At 36.2% G+C, this 22483-nt stretch overlaps 2 protein-coding genes across 2 annotated transcripts in view; both read right to left on the reverse strand.

Moving 5' to 3' along the window:
- Nucleotides 1-4414: 4414 nt before the first annotated feature.
- On the reverse strand, nt 4415-20325 carry LOC144451859 (selenocysteine lyase-like). The gene is made up of 13 exons (XM_078142773.1): nt 20248-20325; nt 18641-18840; nt 17929-18038; nt 15877-15977; nt 14874-15030; nt 13048-13175; nt 12486-12647; nt 11536-11642; nt 10571-10607; nt 9853-9936; nt 8728-8827; nt 6495-6570; nt 4415-5665 (listed from the first exon to the last, which is right to left on the reverse strand). The coding sequence occupies exons 2-13, from the start codon at nt 18661-18663 to the stop codon at nt 5515-5517; spliced, it is 1236 nt and encodes a 411-aa protein (XP_077998899.1). The 5' UTR covers nt 18664-18840; nt 20248-20325; the 3' UTR covers nt 4415-5514.
- Nucleotides 20326-20950: 625 nt separating this feature from the next.
- Nucleotides 20951-22483, reverse strand: part of LOC144451858 (high affinity cationic amino acid transporter 1-like) — a 13064-nt gene continuing 11531 nt past the window's right edge. Inside the window, exons 12-13 of the mRNA XM_078142772.1 lie at nt 21874-22045; nt 20951-21696 (exon numbers count right to left, since the gene is read on the reverse strand). Coding sequence (XP_077998898.1) covers nt 21660-21696; nt 21874-22045 — 209 coding nt within the window. The 3' untranslated portion in view covers nt 20951-21659. The remainder of the gene's footprint in view (nt 21697-21873; nt 22046-22483) is intronic.

Raw genomic sequence — 22483 nt, forward strand, 5'->3', positions numbered from 1 at the left:
ATTTCTTCACAAAGGTCAAAAAAGGCGAAATTGGGGTACATTCGACTGAAAAAACGGCTTATTGCGCAATAGTTGAAAAATGTCACTTTCTTTGTATTATCAATGGAAACAGGTGTTTAGGGCCCAAGTAAAGCACATTTTATGAGTTGTTAATGGTAAAACATTACATTTAGAAGAGTTTCAATGATTTATGAAAAATATATATATGAAATAATAACGGAAATCCATTTTTTATCATAAATTCCAATTTTCGTTCACATCCAATCGCACTGGGGAAAATCTTGATATATTAATTGATGTTGAGTACACACACACAAATACCGTCTAAAATTATGAATATTAAAAAGAATAATTGTATTGCCTGAACATTTATAATTGACTCTCGAGCTGAATCCAACCCTAGCAAAACGAAGACAAACATAAGGTCGCCTGTAGATGGCAGTATACAGCCCAAAAGTGCGATTTCTTCACAAAGGTCAAAAAAGGCGAAATTGGGGTACATTCGACTGAAAAAACGGCTTATTGCGCAATAGTTGAAAAATGTCACTTTCTTTGTATTATCAATGGAAACAGGTGTTTAGGGCCCAAGTAAAGCACATTTTATGAGTTGTTAATGGTAAAACATTACATTTAGAAGAGTTTCAATGATTTATGAAAAATATATATATGAAATAATAACGGAAATCCATTTTTTAACATAAATTCCAATTTTCGTTTACATCCAATCGCACTGGGGAGAATCTTGATATATTAATTGATGTTGAGTACACACACACAAATACCGTCTAAAATTATGAATATTAAAAAGAATAATTGTATTGCCTGAACATTTATAATTGACTCTCGAGCTGAATCCAACCCTAGCAAAACGAAGACAAACATAAGGTCGCCTGTAGATGGCAGTATACAGCCCAAAAGTGCGATTTCTTCACAAAGGTCAAAAAAGGCGAAATTGGGGTACATTCGGCTGCAAAAACGACTTATTGCGTAATAGTTGAAAAATGTCACTTTCTTTGTATTATCAATGGAAACAGGTGTTTAGGGCGCAAGTAAAGCACATTTTATGAGTTGTTAATGGTAAAACATTACATTTAGAAGAGTTTCAATGATTTATGAAAAATATATATATGAAATAATAACGGAAATCCATTTTTTATCATAAATTCCAATTTTCGTTCACATCCAATCGCACTGGGGAAAATCTTGATATATTAATTGATGTTGAGTACACACACACAAATACCGTCTAAAATTATGAATATTAAAAAGAATAATTGTATTGCCTGAACATTTATAATTGACTCTCGAGCTGAATCCAACCCTAGCAAAACGAAGACAAACATAAGGTCGCCTGTAGATGGCAGTATACAGCCCAAAAGTGCGATTTCTTCACAAAGGTCAAAAAAGGCGAAATTGGGGTACATTCGACTGAAAAAACGGCTTATTGCGCAATAGTTGAAAAATGTCACTTTCTTTGTATTATCAATGGAAACAGGTGTTTAGGGCCCAAGTAAAGCACATTTTATGAGTTGTTAATGGTAAAACATTACATTTAGAAGAGTTTCAATGATTTATGAAAAATATATATATGAAATAATAACGGAAATCCATTTTTTATCATAAATTCCAATTTTCGTTCACATTCAATCGCACTGGGGAGAATCTTGATATATTAATTGATGTTGAGTACACACACACAAATACCGTCTAAAATTATGAATATTAAAAAGAATAATTGTATTGCCTGAACATTTATAATTGACTCTCGAGCTGAATCCAACCCTAGCAAAACGAAGACAAACATAAGGTCGCCTGTAGATGGCAGTATACAGCCCAAAAGTGCGATTTCTTCACAAAGGTCAAAAAAGGCGAAATTGGGGTACTTTCGACTGAAAAAACGGCTTATTGCGCAATAGTTGAAAAATGTCACTTTCTTTGTATTATCAATGGAAACAGGTGTTTAGGGCGCAAGGTAAAGCACATTTTATGAGTTGTTAATGGTAAAACATTACATTTAGAAGAGTTTCAATGATTTATGAAAAATATATATATGAAATAATAACGGAAATCCATTTTTTATCATAAATTCCAATTTTCGTTCACATCCAATCGCACTGGGGAGAATCTTGATATATTAATTGATGTTGAGTACACACACACAAATACCGTCTAAAATTATGAATATTAAAAAGAATAATTGTATTGCCTGAACATTTATAATTGACTCTCGAGCTGAATCCAACCCTAGCAAAACGAAGACAAACATAAGGTCGCCTGTAGATGGCAGTATACAGCCCAAAAGTGCGATTTCTTCACAAAGGTCAAAAAAGGCGAAATTGGGGTACATTCGACTGAAAAAACGGCTTATTGCGCAATAGTTGAAAAATGTCACTTTCTTTGTATTATCAATGGAAACAGGTGTTTAGGGCCCAAGTAAAGCACATTTTATGAGTTGTTAATGGTAAAACATTACATTTAGAAGAGTTTCAATGATTTATGAAAAATATATATATGAAATAATAACGGAAATCCATTTTTTATCATAAATTCCAATTTTCGTTCACATCCAATCGCACTGGGGAAAATCTTGATATATTAATTGATGTTGAGTACACACACACAAATACCGTCTAAAATTATGAATATTAAAAAGAATAATTGTATTGCCTGAACATTTATAATTGACTCTCGAGCTGAATCCAACCCTAGCAAAACGAAGACAAACATAAGGTCGCCTGTAGATGGCAGTATACAGCCCAAAAGTGCGATTTCTTCACAAAGGTCAAAAAAGGCGAAATTGGGGTACATTCGACTGAAAAAACGGCTTATTGCGCAATAGTTGAAAAATGTCACTTTCTTTGTATTATCAATGGAAACAGGTGTTTAGAGCCCAAGTAAAGCACATTTTATGAGTTGTTAATGGTAAAACATTACATTTAGAAGAGTTTCAATGATTTATGAAAAATATATATATGAAATAATAACGGAAATCCATTTTTTATCATAAATTCCAATTTTCGTTCACATCCAATCGCACTGGGGAAAATCTTGATATATTAATTGATGTTGAGTACACACACACAAATACCGTCTAAAATTATGAATATTAAAAAGAATAATTGTATTGCCTGAACATTTATAATTGACTCTCGAGCTGAATCCAACCCTAGCAAAACGAAGACAAACATAAGGTCGCCTGTAGATGGCAGTATACAGCCCAAAAGTGCGATTTCTTCACAAAGGTCAAAAAAGGCGAAATTGGGGTACATTCGACTGAAAAAACGGCTTATTGCGCAATAGTTGAAAAATGTCACTTTCTTTGTATTATCAATGGAAACAGGTGTTTAGGGCCCAAGTAAAGCATATTTTATGAATTGTTATTGGTAAAACATTACATTTAGAAGAGTTTCAATGATTTATGAAAAATATATATTTGAAATAATAACGGAAAAGCCATTTTTTATCATAAAATTATGAATACTTAAAAGGATAATTTTATTTCTATTGCCACTAGCAACACATGTGCGTGTACCCAGGGACCAAGTAAATCTCTCTCTCTCTCCTCTCTCTCTCTCTCTCTCTCTCTCTCTCTCTCTCTCTCTCTCTCTCTCTCTCTCTCTCTCTCTCTCTCTCTCTCTCTCTCTCTCTCTCTCTCTCTCTCTCTCTCTCTCTCTCTCTCTCTCTCTCTCTCTCTCTCTCTCTCTCTCTCTCTCTCCTCTCTCTCTCTCTCTCTCTCTCTCTCTCTCTCTCTCTCTCCAGGTCTCAATTAAAATCTTTATTTCTACATCTCAGCTCTGCACAGAAAGGCTGTAGAAGGCTGTCACTGTACAGCCAAAATGTATGAATGAAGACTTGAACTGATACCCATAGGATCTGTGTCTTGCTAGTAAATTAACAAACTTTTGATTTTATTGCATTTTAATCTCTCAAAGCACAATACATATTTTCAAAGCATCAATTTCTTACAATCACAAAGCTCCTGTCTATTGTTACAGTCATATCACTACATACGGGTGTTGCATACTATAAGTATTTCCACCCGATCATCAATGTCAGGCTAAATATAAAAAGAGCAGACATCACTTAAATATCCTTGCATCAGTGTTTCTGTGTGTGTGTGTGTGTGTGTGTGTGTGTGTGTGTGTGTGTGTGTGTGTGTGTGTGTGTCAGTGTGTGTGTGTTTGTGTGTGTATGTGTGCATGTGTGTGTGTGTTTGTGTGTGTGTGTGTCAGTGTGTGTGTATGTGTGCATGTGTGTGTGTGTTTGTGTGTGTGTGTGTGTGTGTGTGTGTGTGTGTGTGTGTGTGTGTGTGTGTGTGTGTATGTGTGTGTGTGTGTGTGTGTGTGTGCGTATGTGTGATTGCCCAGCTCATGCAGTCTGCAGATCCGGTATAGAAACACAAAATAACCCTCCCTACTCTCGTGAAGACAACTGCAAAGTCAATTGAGAACAAGCAAATGACATATACCCTACATACACACTTTGCTATAAAGTACTAAATAAAAAGAACAGTAACTGCCATAAACAGTAGATTGAGTGACAAGTTTGTTGAGCATTAAAAAATTAAATATTTCCATCATCTTTAGGCAAACTGTCCTGACCAAAAAAAATTCTTTTTTTTCCGGCCATAAGTGATGACTGAAGCTGAAAAAAGCCGAATGATCAGTCAAAATGTAGTTGGCAAATAGTTTTTGACCTGAGATTCGAGAGCAAGGAAATCAGCTGTTATTGTATACAATTTGACCATGTAGACTGGTTATATAGTTATATTTGCTTGTTGTGATAAAACTTAAAGGATATCTTTACTAGACAACTCTACTGCTTATTTGATGTATTGTCAAATTTTGATTCAAAGAGACTTATAAGCCTGAAAGGGCTGAGTGAAAAATTTGTCCTTTTGTGTATCCCTACTGTAAAATGTCACAAGTCACTATAATAAACTACTACTAGTGTACACTGTATTGACTAGACTCTCTCACAGTCCTCGAAGCTTCGCATAAATAGCTAACTAGCTAGTATTCACATAAATAGCCCTGTACTGTGCGCCCTCATCGATTACATAGGGCTAACATTTTGTTGATGTGTTAGGCGAAGACAAACATAAGGTCGCCTGTAGATACATACAAAACAACCCAAGTTTTAGCTATTCATGCAAAGCTTGGAGGACTGTGAGAGAGTCTATGTATTGATACGGGTTAGCAACCTTACACGGCAAGCGCCCAGTGCTTTGGTTCAGACAATGTCTATTTTAGAATAGTTGCAGTAAACCACCCACCCCCACCCTTCCTCCCGACCATGTATTTGTTATAAGGAAGACTGGCAAGCCCACAACTGCACTGTATAATACCGATATTTTCATCCTCTTTTTCCTACTAACAGTGATGATCGTTGCCGGTGGGTGATTCAGACGAAATATACTTCGCAAAATATCTATACTCTGAAGATTGGAGATATGATTCCAGAACAAGGAAATCATGCATTTGCAAGTTCTAAAATTATATACATTTTTCATTGCTATGACTGTTGTAAATGTTCGATGGCTTCTCTAATATCTTCAACTACTACATCAATATCTTCCTTTGAGGTGTGACGTCCAACACTAAGTCTTAGAGCATTTGTAGCAATGTCATATGGGATACCAACTGCCAATAAAATATGCGACGGTCTGAAAAAAAATCGTAGAAATAGAAAAAGTATGGTTATAGGCACATTTTAGATTAGAATTAGAATGTAGGTGTGAAAACAGGTTATTTGGCGATAAACAAGTTGGTCCAGAACAAAAGAATGATTAAATGTAATCCTTATTAAGACAACAATAATGTGATGACCTGGGATTGAGACATGGGCCTTTATTGGTCTTTGTAGCACACTGAAGACATCTGTCACAGGTTTGTTTATGAATGAGGACAATCTCGACTAACCAATATATCCACTTGAAATCCTTATTGTACAGTATTTTATCGTACTGTATCACAGTACTGTATGTACGGGTATCATGCTGTATTTATCATGTGCTGATTGTTTTAGCAACACCAAGACATAATCCTTTTTGATTTTTATAACCATACTGGTCAATAAAATAATCTAATCTAATCTCTAATGTAATATGTAGTACAACCAGTGACAGTCAAGTATTTACAAACAGGGAAAGTAAACAAAAGAATTGATCAATAACACTTGGCACAGTACGTCGGAACTCACAGACAGGTATCGTCCATCATTTGATAAGAACAGTTTATGGCTTTTTTACATATTAGCTCACACTCACAAATGGAATTTCAAGTTGCCATGGCATTTCACGTACACGTAAACTCCATATCAAACTACACATATTTCTGTACTTTCAACATTCTAGTGCCAATTCACTTGTTTAGTTTCTCTGTTTGTAACAAGTACCACTTGTAAATGATTGTCTGTCACTGGTGGTACATGTAGCAATTAATTTTGGTTGGGTGGGGTTAAAGGTTATCAGAAAGTATTAGTATTTCACTCACTTGCTGTGGAGATCTGAATGACAAGCTGCACCAACACTGGCTTGGATATGTTTGGTACATTTCAGAATTTTATTTCCTGAAATAAAAATGTAGAAAATCACATGTTATTAAAATATTGAATACTGCAATTTAAATGACAGGATGTCTGTGTTAATTAACCAGTAAGTGTGATCACTTACTTGTTCTGTGTTTGGTGTCAATATTTATGACTGTGATAGTGCAGACTTACAGGTAAAATGATGTAGGCTTGGTGTTTCACTTATGTAACATGACATATAATATACACCCTCAGACAACTTCTAGTGCAAAAGAAACAATTACATAGGTGCCATCCACAGTGGGGATGTAGAAGTAGTCAAGTTGAAGTGTTGATTATTAGTTAGAAAATAAACAATTGCAGCCAATAAAACCATCAAGTCCATGTGTAATGTTTTCATTGGAAGCCAGTTTTTACTGCACTGTGAAAGAATAGCAATGCTTATCAGTGTTCAATGTGATTGGGCAAAGGATCCTGCTAAGTTTATTGTGTCTCTGTTATTATTAGTTTGGAGTCGAAATATGTCTAGCTCTGTGTCAAAAACGTTATGTTCTATGAGTGAAACACCAAGCCAACATCATTTTAAATGTAATGTCCCATGAGTGAAACACCAAACCTACATCATTTTAGCTATAAATAACACTCAGTCACCAGCTGTATTAAAGGGCCAGTCATACTACATTTGGGCAATCCTGAGAATCTGAATAAATAAAGTTTGAGTTGAATGTAACCACTGTAAGTCAGACTTTCATGATCGTTGCTGTAATTAATAATAGCTGAAATAATTCATAACATGATATTCATTTTATTTTCTTTTGATGATCACTGTAACCAAAAACATAGTTCCAAGCGTAAGGTTATTTTCAAGGAGTAAATCATTCAGGTAAACCTTTATCAGTTGTTATCAGTTATATTGATCCTGTTATCAGTATAATTAATTGCACACACTTCTTGAAATGCAATTTAACACCATCAAGTAGATATAGGCAACGCTGTAATTCATTCTCACTAGCAGCGATAGTCTTATGGAACAGTATATCACCTGAACTTTGTTCTTCGTGAACTATCAATGAATCTGAGAAGGCCATTAAGACACATCTGTTTGCAAGAGCTTTCTCCAACTTTTTACAATGATCTATTATTGTTCATGTTCATTGCCATAGAACATTATGTCATACACTATTGGATTTTGGTGTTATACAAATTCTTTTGATTGATTGATTAAACACTCTGCCAAATTAAAGTGTGCCTGACATGTTCTATATTACTATTCTGCCAAATTTTCCATGTGTCCAGGGGTGTAGTTAATTTTAACAGGAGTCAGTCAAATGTGAAAAGTAGGCAGTAATGTCTATGAAGGAAACCAATGAATCTATCAAATGATGGCAATCAGTGTACTGGTTAAAACAGGATTTTTTAAACAAATTTGTGAACAAGTATAAAGTTGGTGTCAGATTCAGATTCAGATAGCATCATATTGAGCGTCATATTGAGCGTCAGATAGCCTCAGATTTGAAGACACCCGACGGACTCAATCAAACCTGAAATAGTACCGTTGAGACGACAGTAACACCAAACTCCGGTACATGTCTAGCTATATCTCAGAGTTTTTCAAATGTACATAAAACATAAGTATGACAACACATTACGTATGTAAACTTAATTTTTACTGACACCTTTACTGATGCCGTGTACATTATTGGCAAAACGTATCAACCAACAAACATACAGTGGCTGAACTTGGGGCTATCAATGTCTCATTGACAAGTATTTCAACTCTATTTCACATATTTTTCCCAAATAAAAATTGTGCAAGCAGAGACATTCCAACTTCCATCAAAAGGCTGTGAAGCGGAATCTTTCTCTGTAGTCTCAACGGTATTATTTCAGGTTTGATTGAATCCATCGGGTATCTTCGGATCTGAGGCTATCTGACGCTCAATATGACACTCAATATGACGTTATCTGAATCTGACGCCAACTTTATACTCGTAATTTGTGAAAAGATCGACTCTGACAAACATTGCAGAGTAGTTGGTTGTTTTTGCCAGCTACTGGCTCCTACCTACATCCCTGTGGGTCAAAATGAATATGTTTACAGTAATTACCAGCAGGGACTTTGCTTGGAATTTGACTACAACAAAGGAATCCCAGTCTACCTGTGTTAGAATGTTTGTTGTTTCATTTCTCACATACCTTGTAGTCCTTCTCCCCTGATAGACACATTACATGTATTGGGTATCCTTTTGCTGTTTTCAAATCTTCCATTGAAGTGGACTCGCTCACCAAATATTTTCTACATGAAAAATAAATAAATTTGAAATGAAACATACATAAATATTACTTTTGATTTAACAGTGAATTCTTAATATTCGGTGCTTACAAAAGAACAATCAAAAGACAGATTATCTAACTGTGATTATGCAAAGTATTGGGCTCTTGATAATACAAGTGACAACTACACATTGACCATAGAAGCCACTATTTTCTATTGCCAATTTACACTGGATTTGAAGTGGCTATCTTGTTCCTATGGAGATGACATGAAAAGAAAGACAGAAAGGTGAATATGTGACACAGTACGTCAGTGAGTAGACTTGAAGTCCAATAGTAATCTGTGTCCCTTTCATTGCCGATGTTACTAAAATATTGAATTTGTTTTTCCTGAGAGTTTTCAGAGAACCGATAGTCAAGATCAACTCAATCAAGGTTTTATTAAAACTATGTTTGGTCTGTCTGTCTGTCTGTCTGTCTGTCTGTCTGTCTGTCTGTCTGTCTGTCTGTCTGTCTGTTACCTGTCTGCCTGTCTGTTGTCTGTCTATCTCTATGTGTCTGTCTGTCTGCCAGCGTGGTTGTCTGGCTGTCTCTATGTGTCTGTCTGCCTGTCTGTTGTCTGTCTATCTCTATGTGTCTGTATGTCTGTCTGTCTGGCTGTCTCTGTATGTCTGTTGTCTGTCTATCTGTGTGTGTCTGTCTGTTGAGCTGTCTGTGTGCCTGCCTGTCTGCCTGTCTGTCTGTCTGTCTCTCTGTCTCTCTGTGTCTGTCTGATGTCTGTCTGTCTCTCTGTGTCTGTCTGATGTCTGTCTGTCTGTCTTTGTGTGTGTGTGTACGTGTCTGTCTGTCTGTCTATCCGTCTGTCTGTCTGTGTGTATGTATGTATGTATGTATGTATGTATGTATGTATGTATGTATGTATGTATGTATGTATGTATGTATGTATGTATGTATGTATGTATGTATGTATGTATGTATGTCTGTGTGTTGTCTGTCTGTCTGCCTGTCTGTATGTCTGTGCAAAAGACATGACATAGATTTACTTACTGTTAATCTGTCTTCTAGGTAGTCCCTTACTTCTCTCATATGTTTTTCATATTGATCAATATTCTTCACAACAAGTTCTGCTGCCTGGCAAGCAATCAACATATATACTTCAAGTCAATAAACCAACCAACATCAACAACTCTAAGTCTCTTCAACAGTAAACTTCATTTTAATTTGTCAATTGCATAAAAGTAGCGACGTTTCTTGTGCAAAATGATTTTTTACAAAGACAAACAACACATTTCTACATTCAGGTTTGTAGCTATAATAATAATAACAATAATAATCTCTGTTTACACTGGACAGTTCTTTAAGTATACAAACACTTGTCTCCCAAGAAGTCCAGTGAGGGCCATCCCTCATGGGTTCAGTGTTTGTGCAGGAGGAAACCAGAGTACCCGGGGAAAACCTGCGTTGTTCGGTAGAGTCAAACTGAACGACACTCTTCTTACTTACAGCGTGGTAAATTTAATTGAACCCTGAATGGGGTTCGAACCCCGACCGCAGTGGTAAGAGGCAAGTGGTTTAACCACTCGGCCACCGACAACCCAAGCAATGTGACACTGCTGAGTGATAAAGTTTGTATAACTGGTTTTGAGGGTGTTACAGCCCCTCTTCTGTGAATTTGAACAGTGCTCAAAAATGTGGGATTCCCTACCAAAACTTCTCTGATCTTGTGAGTAGAAACTTATAGTTAGAACGCTGAATATTGTCTTACCTTTCCAAGGCCTGCAATCATTCCAGTATTTTCAGTTCTAACAAAAACAACAAAACATTTTCAATCAACAGAGTGGTTGCTATATTTGACCCAAAGTGGGTAGAAAACTTATATTGATCAATGTTATATACAATCTATGTATTGTGTTGATCCAGATATTTTGAGAGATATTTTGCACTGAAGGGAATGAGCACTTAGAAGTTATTAATATTCATTGTGCAATCATGAATATATTAACTGCTGACTCCCACAATGTAATGACCCATAGCAAAGATACCCTTTAAAGGCTAAAAACCAACTTGATGTTTCTTTGAAATTGCAAGTAATTGTAGGAGATGTAAAATCATGAAATGACTCTCCAGAACTCATAGTTTATGAAAATGTCTCTATTTTCTGGAGTGTTGTTCCCCTTTAAAACAGAGGAACACATCACAAGTGGGTAGTTTTAGCAAGGCTTGTGATAGGAAAACTTGGATGGTTAAAAGAATTGTGATGTAGGCAAAACTCAATGGTAGTAAAGTGCCAATGAGACAATTTTGGCGGTCACTTGATTCCTTAGACCAAAAAAATAATTGTGTTCTTCCGGTTACCCGACCCCACCTAGTTTTTCACTGCCGATCCAAAAATTGTGAAGTCTCACAAGAAATAGTGGATTCAGAAACTGACACCAACTTAAAAAGACAATATAAAACTGTTCTTCCAAACTGTAATGGCCGTATATCTGGTGAGAAGAAACCAATAACACAGAGAGACCATATGGAAAACAGTGGAAAACCTGAACTAGACACTCACATATGAATAAAAATACAATAAAATAAAATAAAAAATCTATCTACCCCACCAATTCTAAAATTGAGAGTAATCGGAACCACACAATTTGTTTTATTTGACCTTATCTTTGTATTACTAATAATCGTTTAATAACCATGGTATTTACTAGTAATTATAGCTAAACTTCTACTTACCCTGGTCTGAAGTTCCTTTCTTGTCCACCACCATAGAACATTGGAGATAATGGAGTTGATTTACCAGGACCTTTCACAAACAAAGCACCAATACGAGGAGCATAAAACTGCAAAGAAAATGTTACAGGAAATACCCGATCATATTATGAAGTAGTCCAAACTCAGAGTATAGTATATTTCAACTAAATCATGAAGTCTTTTTCAGCTGGTAATGTTTACGGTTCATTAATCGTATGTGGCATGCGACGTACTGCAGGTGGGTACTATGACAAAACCCCATGGTCTCACAATGGATGGCAGGGCATACAGAAGTTATTTTCACGAGTCATTCGGTTGATTCTGTCACCGTATTTTCACGAGCGACTGTGAGTGAAAATACAGCAGCATCAACTGAATCACAGGTGACAATAACTTCTGTATGCCCTACCGTCCATTGTGAGGCCGTGGGGTTCTGTTATTATTACATATGTACACCAAATGTTATAATTCAGAAAAGGACGAAGATCAGTTAGGCATAACTGTCAAATCATGTAGTCCATGGATAAATTAATATCAAAATGTCGTAATATAACAGTTTTAATTTATGTTTTAGATTATTGAAAGTGACCTAAACAGAGAAATAAGTTAATCTTTCTACTATTTCATACATTTATTTTGATTGACTACCAATGGCTGATGCAATGGCCCATAGCAAAGATACCCTATAAAGCCACAAGATCAACTTGATGTTTCTCTGAAATCACAAGTAATTGCAGGTGATGGAAATCATGAAATGACTTTCCAGAACCCATAGTTTATGGACATGTCTCTATTTCCTGGAGTGTTGTTCCCCTTTAAAGAGAGCTACGATCACCATTCAAATCTTTTTCAAAAGAGGTCAAAATATCAGCCCCACTCAAGTCAATTATCCCAGCGTAATACATTGAAATATTTCTCCAGTCACTTCTTACCTTGTGCCCGACCACTGTCAAGTAATCCACACCTAGTTCCTGAGTGTCCACACATATTTTCCCTATAGCCTGTGCAGCATCAGTGTGCAGTAGAATTCTGGGTAATTCTGTTTTAGGGTCTCTGTTCAGCAATTTGACAGCTTTCATAATTTCTGTAATTGGCTGCAAAGAAATACAAAGTCAGTCCCTGCAGAGGATACATTTGTATACGAGTATTTCATCACAGTAATCTTTTCGGATGTCAAGTTTCATAGGAAACACAGATTCTGTAAGTTGATACTCAAATGTTTTACCCCAGTAAGATGAAAGGGTTATAATTATCTATATTACCTTAGTCTCAGTAAGTTGACAGGGTGTATATTTACTTGTATTACCAGTACTCCAGTATGTTGACAGAGTTTTGTTTACCTATATTACCCCAGTAAATTGACAGGGTGTATATTTTCTTGTATTACCTCAGTAATTAGTTGACAGGGTGTATATTTACCTATTACCCCAGTATACTGATAGGGTGTATATATTACTTGTGTTACCCAAGTAAGTTGACAGGGTGCATATTTACCTGTATTACCCCAGTCTCATTATTTGCCATCATTATTGTTACAAGACATGTGTTAGGTCTTACAGCAGCAATGATGTCCTCAACTTCAACATGACCTGTAAGTTTGGAGGCTGGGATAAACGAGGCCTCTGAAATAAAAGAAGCATATACTGTGTATATAGTCATATCAAGGTGGTGTAAAATCATGGAATACATTGGGTTTCGTGTTCTGCCTGATGCAGTCAACGTGCTTAGATCTGTCATTGTTTTAGTGTGTGTTTTTCTGGTCATAGAGAAACATAATCATCAGAATTATCAGTTACTACCAAACCAGAGTGATTAGTTTCAATTAGGCAGCACAACAACTTTTGTTACAAATTACACAAACAAACTACATGCACTGATAACATGCAAACACATGTTACATTTATGTCACTGTAAACACAAATAAACAGTGCTGTGTTTGGATCTTTCTTGTTTCATCCTACCGCAATGTTGATTTATGTTAACAGAGAGATAAAACGAATCATTTTACATGCTTGTGTGCTATCAATGTCTGTATTTTGTTGTATGTTATTTGTAACAAAAAATGTTGTGTGAGATGGAAAAAACACCATGCTGCCTAATTGTAACTCTATAGTCACTCTGGTTTAGTAGTGACATCGTGCTGCCTAATTGTAACTCTATAGTCACTCTGGTTTGGTAGTAACATTGTCCTGCCTAATTGTAACTCTAAAGTCACTCTGGTTTGGTAGTAACATCGTGCTGCCTAATTGAAACTCTATAGTCACTCTGGTTGGTAGTAACATCTTGCTGCCTAATTGTAACTCTAGTCACTCTGGTTTAGTAGTAACATTGTGCTGCCTAATTGTAACTCTAGTCACTCTGGTTTAGTAGTAACATCTTGCTGCCTAATTGTAACTCTAGTCACTCTGGTTTAGTAGTAACATCGTGCTGCCTAATTGTAACTCTAGTCACTCTGGTTTAGTAGTAACATCTTGCTGCCTAATTGTAACTCTAGTCACTCTGGTTTAGTAGTAACATCGTGCTGCCTAATTGTAACTCTAGTCACTCTGGTTTAGTAGTACATACCTTTAAAGCACATTTATACAGTGTATATCATGATCATAGCACTGTAAAATTATTACCCCTGACACAGACCTATAGTGCCACAATGTCCTAATATAGGTTCCTCAACTCCCTGGGGCACATACAATCCATTGCAGTGTATGGCACACATTGGAGCCTTTACATAGTAATTTCTGTCCTACCAGTTTCCTAATTCTACAGACTTGAGCACAATCATGGTACAAAACTCTCCTATAAGGACTTTAGCAATTAAGAAATAAATGGCAGCTGCAAGCCTTGAAACCAAAGATTGTAGATTCCAAGGTGGCCACCCTGACTACATGTAAGACTGTAAGATAAACTTTGTAGGGGTGCCCCCTTAAAGTGGCCATATGGATGAGGATTGGGTATTTATTTTGGATTTTAAACAATTTTACCATGGCTTCCTACTTGACATGAAACAACATTGACCAAATCTGAGTATGTAACTAAATACATTGGAAAAAAGCTACAAAATGTGTAAAAAGATTTTACACATTTATTAATCTTTTGCAATGTATTGAGTTACAAACACAGACTTTGTCTATGTTGTTTCAAGTAGGACGCCATGACAAAATTGTTTTAAAAATCAAAAATCAAAAATAAATACCCAATCCTTGTCCATATGCCCCCTTTAAGTATAGGCCTATCCCTCTTACAAGACCAATGAGGGTGATAAGGCATGATTTATCTTAAAGTCCAAGGTTGACTTACTATATCAAGAATGAGAATATTCTTACCAATTTTTTCTTCATCTACAAAATTGTCAATCACTAGTTTGACTGAGTCATGTTCTAAGTTTGATGTTATTATGTGTGGTAGACATGGAGATCCGTGGCTCTGTGGAAATGTATCATGGAAGTGCTTCATAGCTGTATGAATAACCAAGTTGTTGGCCTGTGAAGATAAAATGTCCCTCATTCATAAGCTGTCCTATCCTTGAGGAAAGTGAGACAGGCCTTGTTTAGGTCATGTGACAAATCCAGATTTAATTTTGCCTTTATTGTCATGATTAGTCTATTAAAGTGACCATATGGATGACAATTAGCTATTTATTTGATATGTTTGTTGATTTAAATATTGAGGAAAAATTTCACTTCCTTAACGTATCTTACATGTTGTATAACTATATATGTGTATAATGCTTTTGAGAGAAGGAAAATTTTTGTTTGATAAATATCGCCATAGATATGTTCTTTGTACTTTTCCTCGATGTTCACATATTGTATGTAAGTTTATAGATGTTCTATTTGTTTAATTTGTTTTGAAAAAAATGACTTATAAGTCCGAAGGGGCTGGGCAGATGTATATCTGTATACATATATTTATTGTAAATTATTGTAAATCTGCATGTCACTATAATAAACTACTACTACTACTACTACTACTACTACTACTGCTGCTGCTGCTGCTGCTGCTACTACTACTACTACTACTACTACTACCACCACCACCACCACCACCACTACTACTACTACTATTTATTTTGGATATTTAATTGATAAAACAGCTCTACTACATTTTTATACTTTGAAATACAATTTGAAAGAACGTATACCAATTATGCCTTTGTAACTCAATAAACTGCAAAACTTTGAAAGTGTGTAAAATGTTTGTTACTGTGCAAATAACTTTGCAGTTTTTTTTTGGCAATTTACTGTATATGAATGTGATGGCGCTGTCCGCATCAATTACAATATACAGCCGTAACACTGGGTATATGATATGTTAGTATATTATTACCTCTGTACCTCCTGATGTAAATATGATATCTTGACTGACAGCATTGATCATTTCAGCTATACATGATCTAGCTTGGTCTATCACAGCCTTGGCTTTCTTCCCTAGAAAAATTAAAATATTCTTTAGAAAAAAATGTCAACAAAGTGTACATTTATTGATATGGTTAGGGGACTTTAAGAGTCAACCAATTACTTGCATGAAGTTAACCATAAACTGTTTGGATTTTCACATGCATCACATAATGTGTTATGTATAGTTATACAACTTTTTGGCTCGTCTCTATTGTTCAAAGCATGCTCTCTTTTTCTGTTACCGTACACTTTTCACTTATTAATTATAAATTCAAGTTAATCGGACTGCTTTCAACAAAGAAAAAGGCCGCTACAAGTTAACTCAAACAAAGAAAGAGTCCACACCAAGTTAACCCAAAGAAAGAAAGAGTCCGCAGTTTAGTTATTCTCAACAATTGGGAATATATCAATGTTAACGAGGTAATACAAAAAGAAACAATCTGACAGGTGTACACAACCAATGAAAACAAAGAAGCTCGAAACCAGGTGAAGTGCATTTAATTCCAGTCACAATGAAAATACAATACACAATTCAAAATGTAATTTGAATCTTCGTGTTCTCTTTGACTACATTTATTGTAACTGGTGACGATTCAACAATCGAATCCTTCGATGCAGTGTTACATTCAACAGTCTCACTGGAACTGCTTTCAGAAAGACGTAGGGTAGATCCTACCTGCACTTCTTTCCATACAGTAACACCCCATCGTGTCGCCTTGCGAGTGGCTGGTGGAACACGTGTTTTCTGGTATTCCTCCACTTTGGTGTTGTCAACCGGAGGTAGAAACCGAAATTCTTTTTGTATGTCAGTTAACTTAAAATCTTCAGCATCATCTACGTCGACCTGGGATAGAAAATATTCCCTATTCCAATTGACTACAGACTTTTGGAGCGACATAATACGAGACGGGGGAACGAACACTTCGACGACGGTTCGACTGTGGTGTCTGACTAGGAGACACAATGCTGCCACACCCGAATACACACGTGTGTCTAATTATAATACTACCACCTGTTAAACTAAAATGTTCTATTTTTGATTGGCTAAACTCAGTGTTCTCAATTCAAGCAAATGACAACGTGTTGTAAAACAGTCCCATCAATTGTAATTTACATAACGTGCTGCTGCGTTCATTGCCAGGGAGGAAGTCGCTTGAAAACTACAAAACTCGCCAAATTCGCAGTATAACTTCGTTATAGTACGTGTCCTCGGACATTTACTGTTTTTATTCGGACAGTTTTGGTTAACCCATCAGTTATTTTGTCCTCGGCTGCGCCTCGGACAAAATAACAGACGGGTTAACCAAAACTGTCCGAATAAAAACAGTAAATGTCCTCTGACACGTACTATAACTATCAGATAACCCCTTACCTGCTTCATGTGAGCTGCTAGGAATTCCCGATACATCACATACTGCGTTATGTGTACACCCCTTACCTGCTTCATGTGAGCTGCTTGGATTTCTCCATGCATCATGTAATGTGTCAAGTACAGACAACCCCTTACCTGCATCATGCAAGCTGCTAGAATTTCCCCATGCATCATGTAATGTGTTATATATCGACAACCCCTTACCTGTATCATGTGAGCTGTGAGGATTTCCCCATGCATCACATAATGTGTTATGTACAGACAACTCCTTACCTGCATCATGTGAGCTGTTAGGATTTCCCCATGCATCATGTAATGTGTCAAGTACAGAAAACCCCTTACCTGCATCATGTGAGCTGTTAGGATTTCTCCATCCATCACGTAATGTGTCAAGTAGAGACAACACCTTACCTGCATCATGTGAGCTGCTAGGATTTCCCCATGCATCACATAATGTGTACAACCCCTTACCTGCATCATGTGAGCTGTTAGGATTTCTCCATGCATCATGTAATGTGTCAAGTACAGCCAACCCCTTACCTGCATCATGTGAGCTGTTAGGATTTCTCCATCTATCATGTAATGTGTCAAGTACAGACAACCCCTTACCTGCATCATGTGAGCTGCTAGGATTTCCCCATGCATCGCGTAAAGCATCGTGTATGGCAGATAGTACTTCATCCTCCAATGGAGTTGTTGCATTATAATCTAAATATATACTGGAGAGATGAAATAACAAACAACAAGATTTGAAAAAACTTGTAAATCTTAGAACTGCATCATAGAGGGATGAAACATCTCATCTTTTACACAAACACTTCCTTTATTAGAACTCTTGCAACAATAGAGCCACTTAGTGAAATTGGTTTTTTTGGTGTGGTTTTTTTTTTTCTTTTCTTTTCTTTTCTTGATGTAGGGCAAATTTTAAATGGTATGTATTGATAGATCTAAATTTGCTTTATGGGAGGATGCCAGCCAGGTTATTGACCCCTTCCAAATCAAAATCTGAAGCTAAAAAGAATATTTTAAGTACCTTCAAAACCAGTTTTAAAGGAGGAACGACAACCAAGGAAATACAGACATTTTCATAAACTATGGGTTCTGGAGAGTCATTTCATGATTTTACATCACCTACAATTATTTTGCAATTTCAGAGAAACATCAAGTTGATCTTGTGCCTTTAGAGGAAGAAAAGTCTAGTTCCTGACGACCATATTCTGATTTTACACTACGATAACATAGCGTAAAATCGGAATATGGTCGTCAGGAACTAGACTAGGAATAGCAGGACTCTACCATCTGTGAATAAAACTCAGCTTACCTTTTCTTGTTGACTTTATCCATATTATGTCCTTCCCAAGCCTTCCTTTAGTATTATGTTCTTTTCACCAATGCTCTATTTACACACACTGTTTTTATGGTTTGAAGTTCCACTGGATGTCTACTATCTTTGCTTTTAATTATAAACACTTTTGTATAATTCAGAGTTTCTTGACTCTAGCTGACAATCTTTATGAATACCTGGATAAATTAAAACCATGGAGAAGAAACAACAAAAAACAAAGAGTGAATGATATTAAGAAAGAAATGACAATTGCTGAGACTCAGGTTTATTCTTTGAATTCATATATTCTTGCAGAATTAACAGTCATCAGTAAATTATGTTGGCTTTGTCGACCAATGTTGGTTGGATGCAGGTGCCTATGTAAAAGATGGGTGTGTAAATTGTTCGATAATCAAAACTTATATGGTAAGGTAAGATAATGGTGATGATGGTGGTGGTAGTGGTGGTGGTGGTAGTAGTAGTGTTGGTGTTGTTGATGATGGTGGTGGTGGTGATGATGATGATGATTGATGATGATGATTGATGATTGATGATGATGATGATTGATGATTGATGATGATGATGATGATGATGATGATGATGATGATGATGATGACTGATGATGATGATGATGATGATATGATGATGATGATGATGATGATGATGATGATGATGATGATGATGATGATGATGATGATGATATGATGATATGATGATGATGATGATGATGATGATGATGATGATGATGATGATGATGATGATGATGATGATGATGATGATGATGATGATGATGATGATGATATGATGATATGATGACTGATGATGACTGATGATGACTGATGATGATGAGAGCCGATTCTGGCATTGTCCCTAAAACACCGCGGAGGGAAGGGACATCTAATTTAATCGAGACCCGTCTTCCTCCGTCTGAAAGCAGCACTACACACAGGTACTCGAATCAATGTGTAGAAAAAAAATGTATTGTATATAAATAAGACTTATTTACATACATATTTTTTTTTTAAATCATACACATTGATTCGAGTGCCTGTGGCGCTACACATACCAATGCAAGGTTTCCTAATACTAGTAGTACTTGACTGTGTCATGTTGTACCATGTGTGTGTGTGTGTGTGTGTGTGTGTGTGTGTGTGTGTGTGTGTGTGTGTGTGTGTGTGTGTGTACATGTGTGTGTCAATTCGATTAATTAACGGTTCATACAATGTTACATAACCACATAAAGACTTCGCCCTCCCGAGGCCGAACACTTCACTCCGTTGTAGAGTACAGCGGTTTATATGTACTTGTACAAGCAGTTTACCAATCGTGTTTATATGTGACCATGGATCTCAATAACGTGCCGTGACCATGGATGTATTAGGAGTTGCTGTGACTAAACGTTTCCGTACCATAAATGCTTACTATGTACACTATAGTATAATATATGTGGGGGATACGTGGACTGAAGTCACCCATATATCAGTCAGCCTGGGTCACTTGTATTTCGTTGTAGCACTTGTGCGCAAGGATCGCTTCTGTGGTATGACTTAAACAAATTGAAATCTTGTTTCAATACAAAATAAAGTTCTGTAATATGAATATACCTGAAATTCTGCGTCAAAGTAGGGTTCGACATATAAACAACAGCATGCTTCCGAGAATTCCACCAGCTGGTGTGTATATATAGCGCCCTCATCGTCCATATCAATAGTACTAAACTTTAATACAGCTTGGGATACATATCGTTTTCTCTAAAATGTTGTTTATAAATTACAGTCGATCTAAAATTTCTCCATTCTGTCCCCTCTAAACATTGATAGCAACTAACTGCGGGTGCTTATTTCAAAGTTTCTATGCGTTAACAGTCAACCAGGCAGCGGTTGTAAATTTATTTGTCCGAACAGCACTCCTAGTGGCCAAACTGTACAATCTTTTGTTTTTCTGCGATGTGACCGTCGATATATCGGACGTGGTGGGGGATTTTGAAAAGGTACGTAAGCCCGTGATTTTAAGTTCGCCACCTTATTTGGACCAGTTGTTTTTGGAGTCAAAGTTTTGCCCAGGCCCATGGGGAAGGGGAGGGGAGGGGAGGGGAGGGGGGAAGAAGAGAAGAGAAGATTTAGAGACGGGCTGAGATTGGGCTAGCAGCTGTCGAGCGAGGAAATAGAGAACAGATTTTATGCGCAAAGTTTCAAAACACGACGTTTTCTACAAAACATACTTTTTATTGTTTAATATCATCACAGTCTCTTCCACTATGCATACTGTTACTTGGTATTAAAAATAGCTTATAGAATTACAGCTCACTCTTAACCCTAGCGCTACCATGACAACAGGTCATCGACCCTGCACGAAAGATCACGAAAAAGATCTAAAAACGTTTTCTTTTAAATGATAGACTCTAAACGATCATAGACCGAGAATTCTACCCAATAATACGTTTGCGTTTATTGGGTCCAGTGCAGTTTTATAATGACCAAATATGGTACAGTAATGTCCAAATATGGTATATTTGTGATGACATCAGGACACTACTTATACATTGTTTACATCAATCTAACAGTTGAGGGTTTGCATGAACAACTTTGAGTTCGGGATTACTCATTTAGCCAGACGGGGTTACGAATGATTCGATACAACGCTGGCATTCAGACTACACATAGCATAGACAAAACTCTTTACAACATCCCCAGGAATAATTAGTGTTAAATACACTGACTGTAATTTGTGGAAATTGTAGCCCTACTTGACAGAATATGTATATTCATCATGCCTTATACGGGAATTTAAAAACAAAACACCTCTTAACTTTCGATGTTTCGCACACCAACAGAAATTGATAAAATAAAATTGGTCCATGTTTCTCCATGTCATAGTATGTACTTGTGCTAGCGCCACAAATGTCAAATCAAGCCTCGTCGACAACCTTTTCATTCAATTTTGTCTTCCGTAAATATTTAGAGTTTGGGTTAATTTGTGTTTGGATAAAAAGAGCCTTCAGCAACAGATATCCACATCAAAAGTCGGAATCGTCATCGTCGTGTACAGATATCCTGCAACATTGACAAAACAGTTTTGTTTTAGAGAAGCAATAAAGCGTAAATGAAGAATCGTAGTAGATTTTGAAGGTCAAAATTTATCAAAATGTCAGTTAGGATAGCGGAAATAATGCAGTAGTGTTACTCCTTCAAAGCTACAGGTAGGCTACAATTGACTGTAAACAGACTCACGTTCTATTCAACAATGGTGAGTCTTCATCCTTCTCACGATCACCAGTATTTGGGTTCACTTTCTCAACATCGTTGTCCATTGTAGTATCGATAACCTCCTTTGCAAAATTGTCCTTCATTTGTGTTTCCTCGGTACTGTGCCATATTCCGTAGCAGAAATATATACTGAAACCTAGCAAAACGGCAAGAAATAAATCACACTTTAAAGGTAGTACACAAAATAATCACATGTACAACCAAGATCAAAGTTGTTTTTGGTAGTCTGCAGGCATATACGTGTAATTTGTGTACCAGCAGACAGACAAACGGGCAAACAAATACAGACAGACAGAGACATATATATATATATATATATATATATATATATATATATATATATATATATATATATATATATATATATATATATATATATATATATATATATATATACAATATAATTTCATTCTTCTTTCGCCAAGTAGAGTGCTCGATCACCTTGGAGACACCCGACGATCCTTCTGGTGAAGCGGTCCGTAGTGTAATTCCACAATGTAATATCAGACTCGTCTTCTTTCATTTTTATGTATATATATATATATATATATATATATATATATATATATATATA

This window comes from Glandiceps talaboti, chromosome 21, assembly GCF_964340395.1.
Source record: "Glandiceps talaboti chromosome 21, keGlaTala1.1, whole genome shotgun sequence".
Lineage (NCBI taxonomy): Eukaryota > Metazoa > Hemichordata > Enteropneusta > Spengelidae > Glandiceps > Glandiceps talaboti.

What these genes read in the sequence shown, in the direction of transcription:
- LOC144451859 (XM_078142773.1), bottom strand. Translation starts at nt 18,663, where the DNA reads ATGGATAAAGTCAACAAGAAAAG. An exon ending in ATGAGACTGGGGTAATACAG is followed by an intron (nt 12,648 to 13,047) that starts GTAAATATGCAC and finishes ATTTCTTTGCAG; the next exon opens with CCAATTACAGAAATTATGAA. An exon ending in GAAAGGAACTTCAGACCAGG is followed by an intron (nt 10,608 to 11,535) that starts GTAAGTAGAAGT and finishes TGTTTTTGTTAG; the next exon opens with AACTGAAAATACTGGAATGA.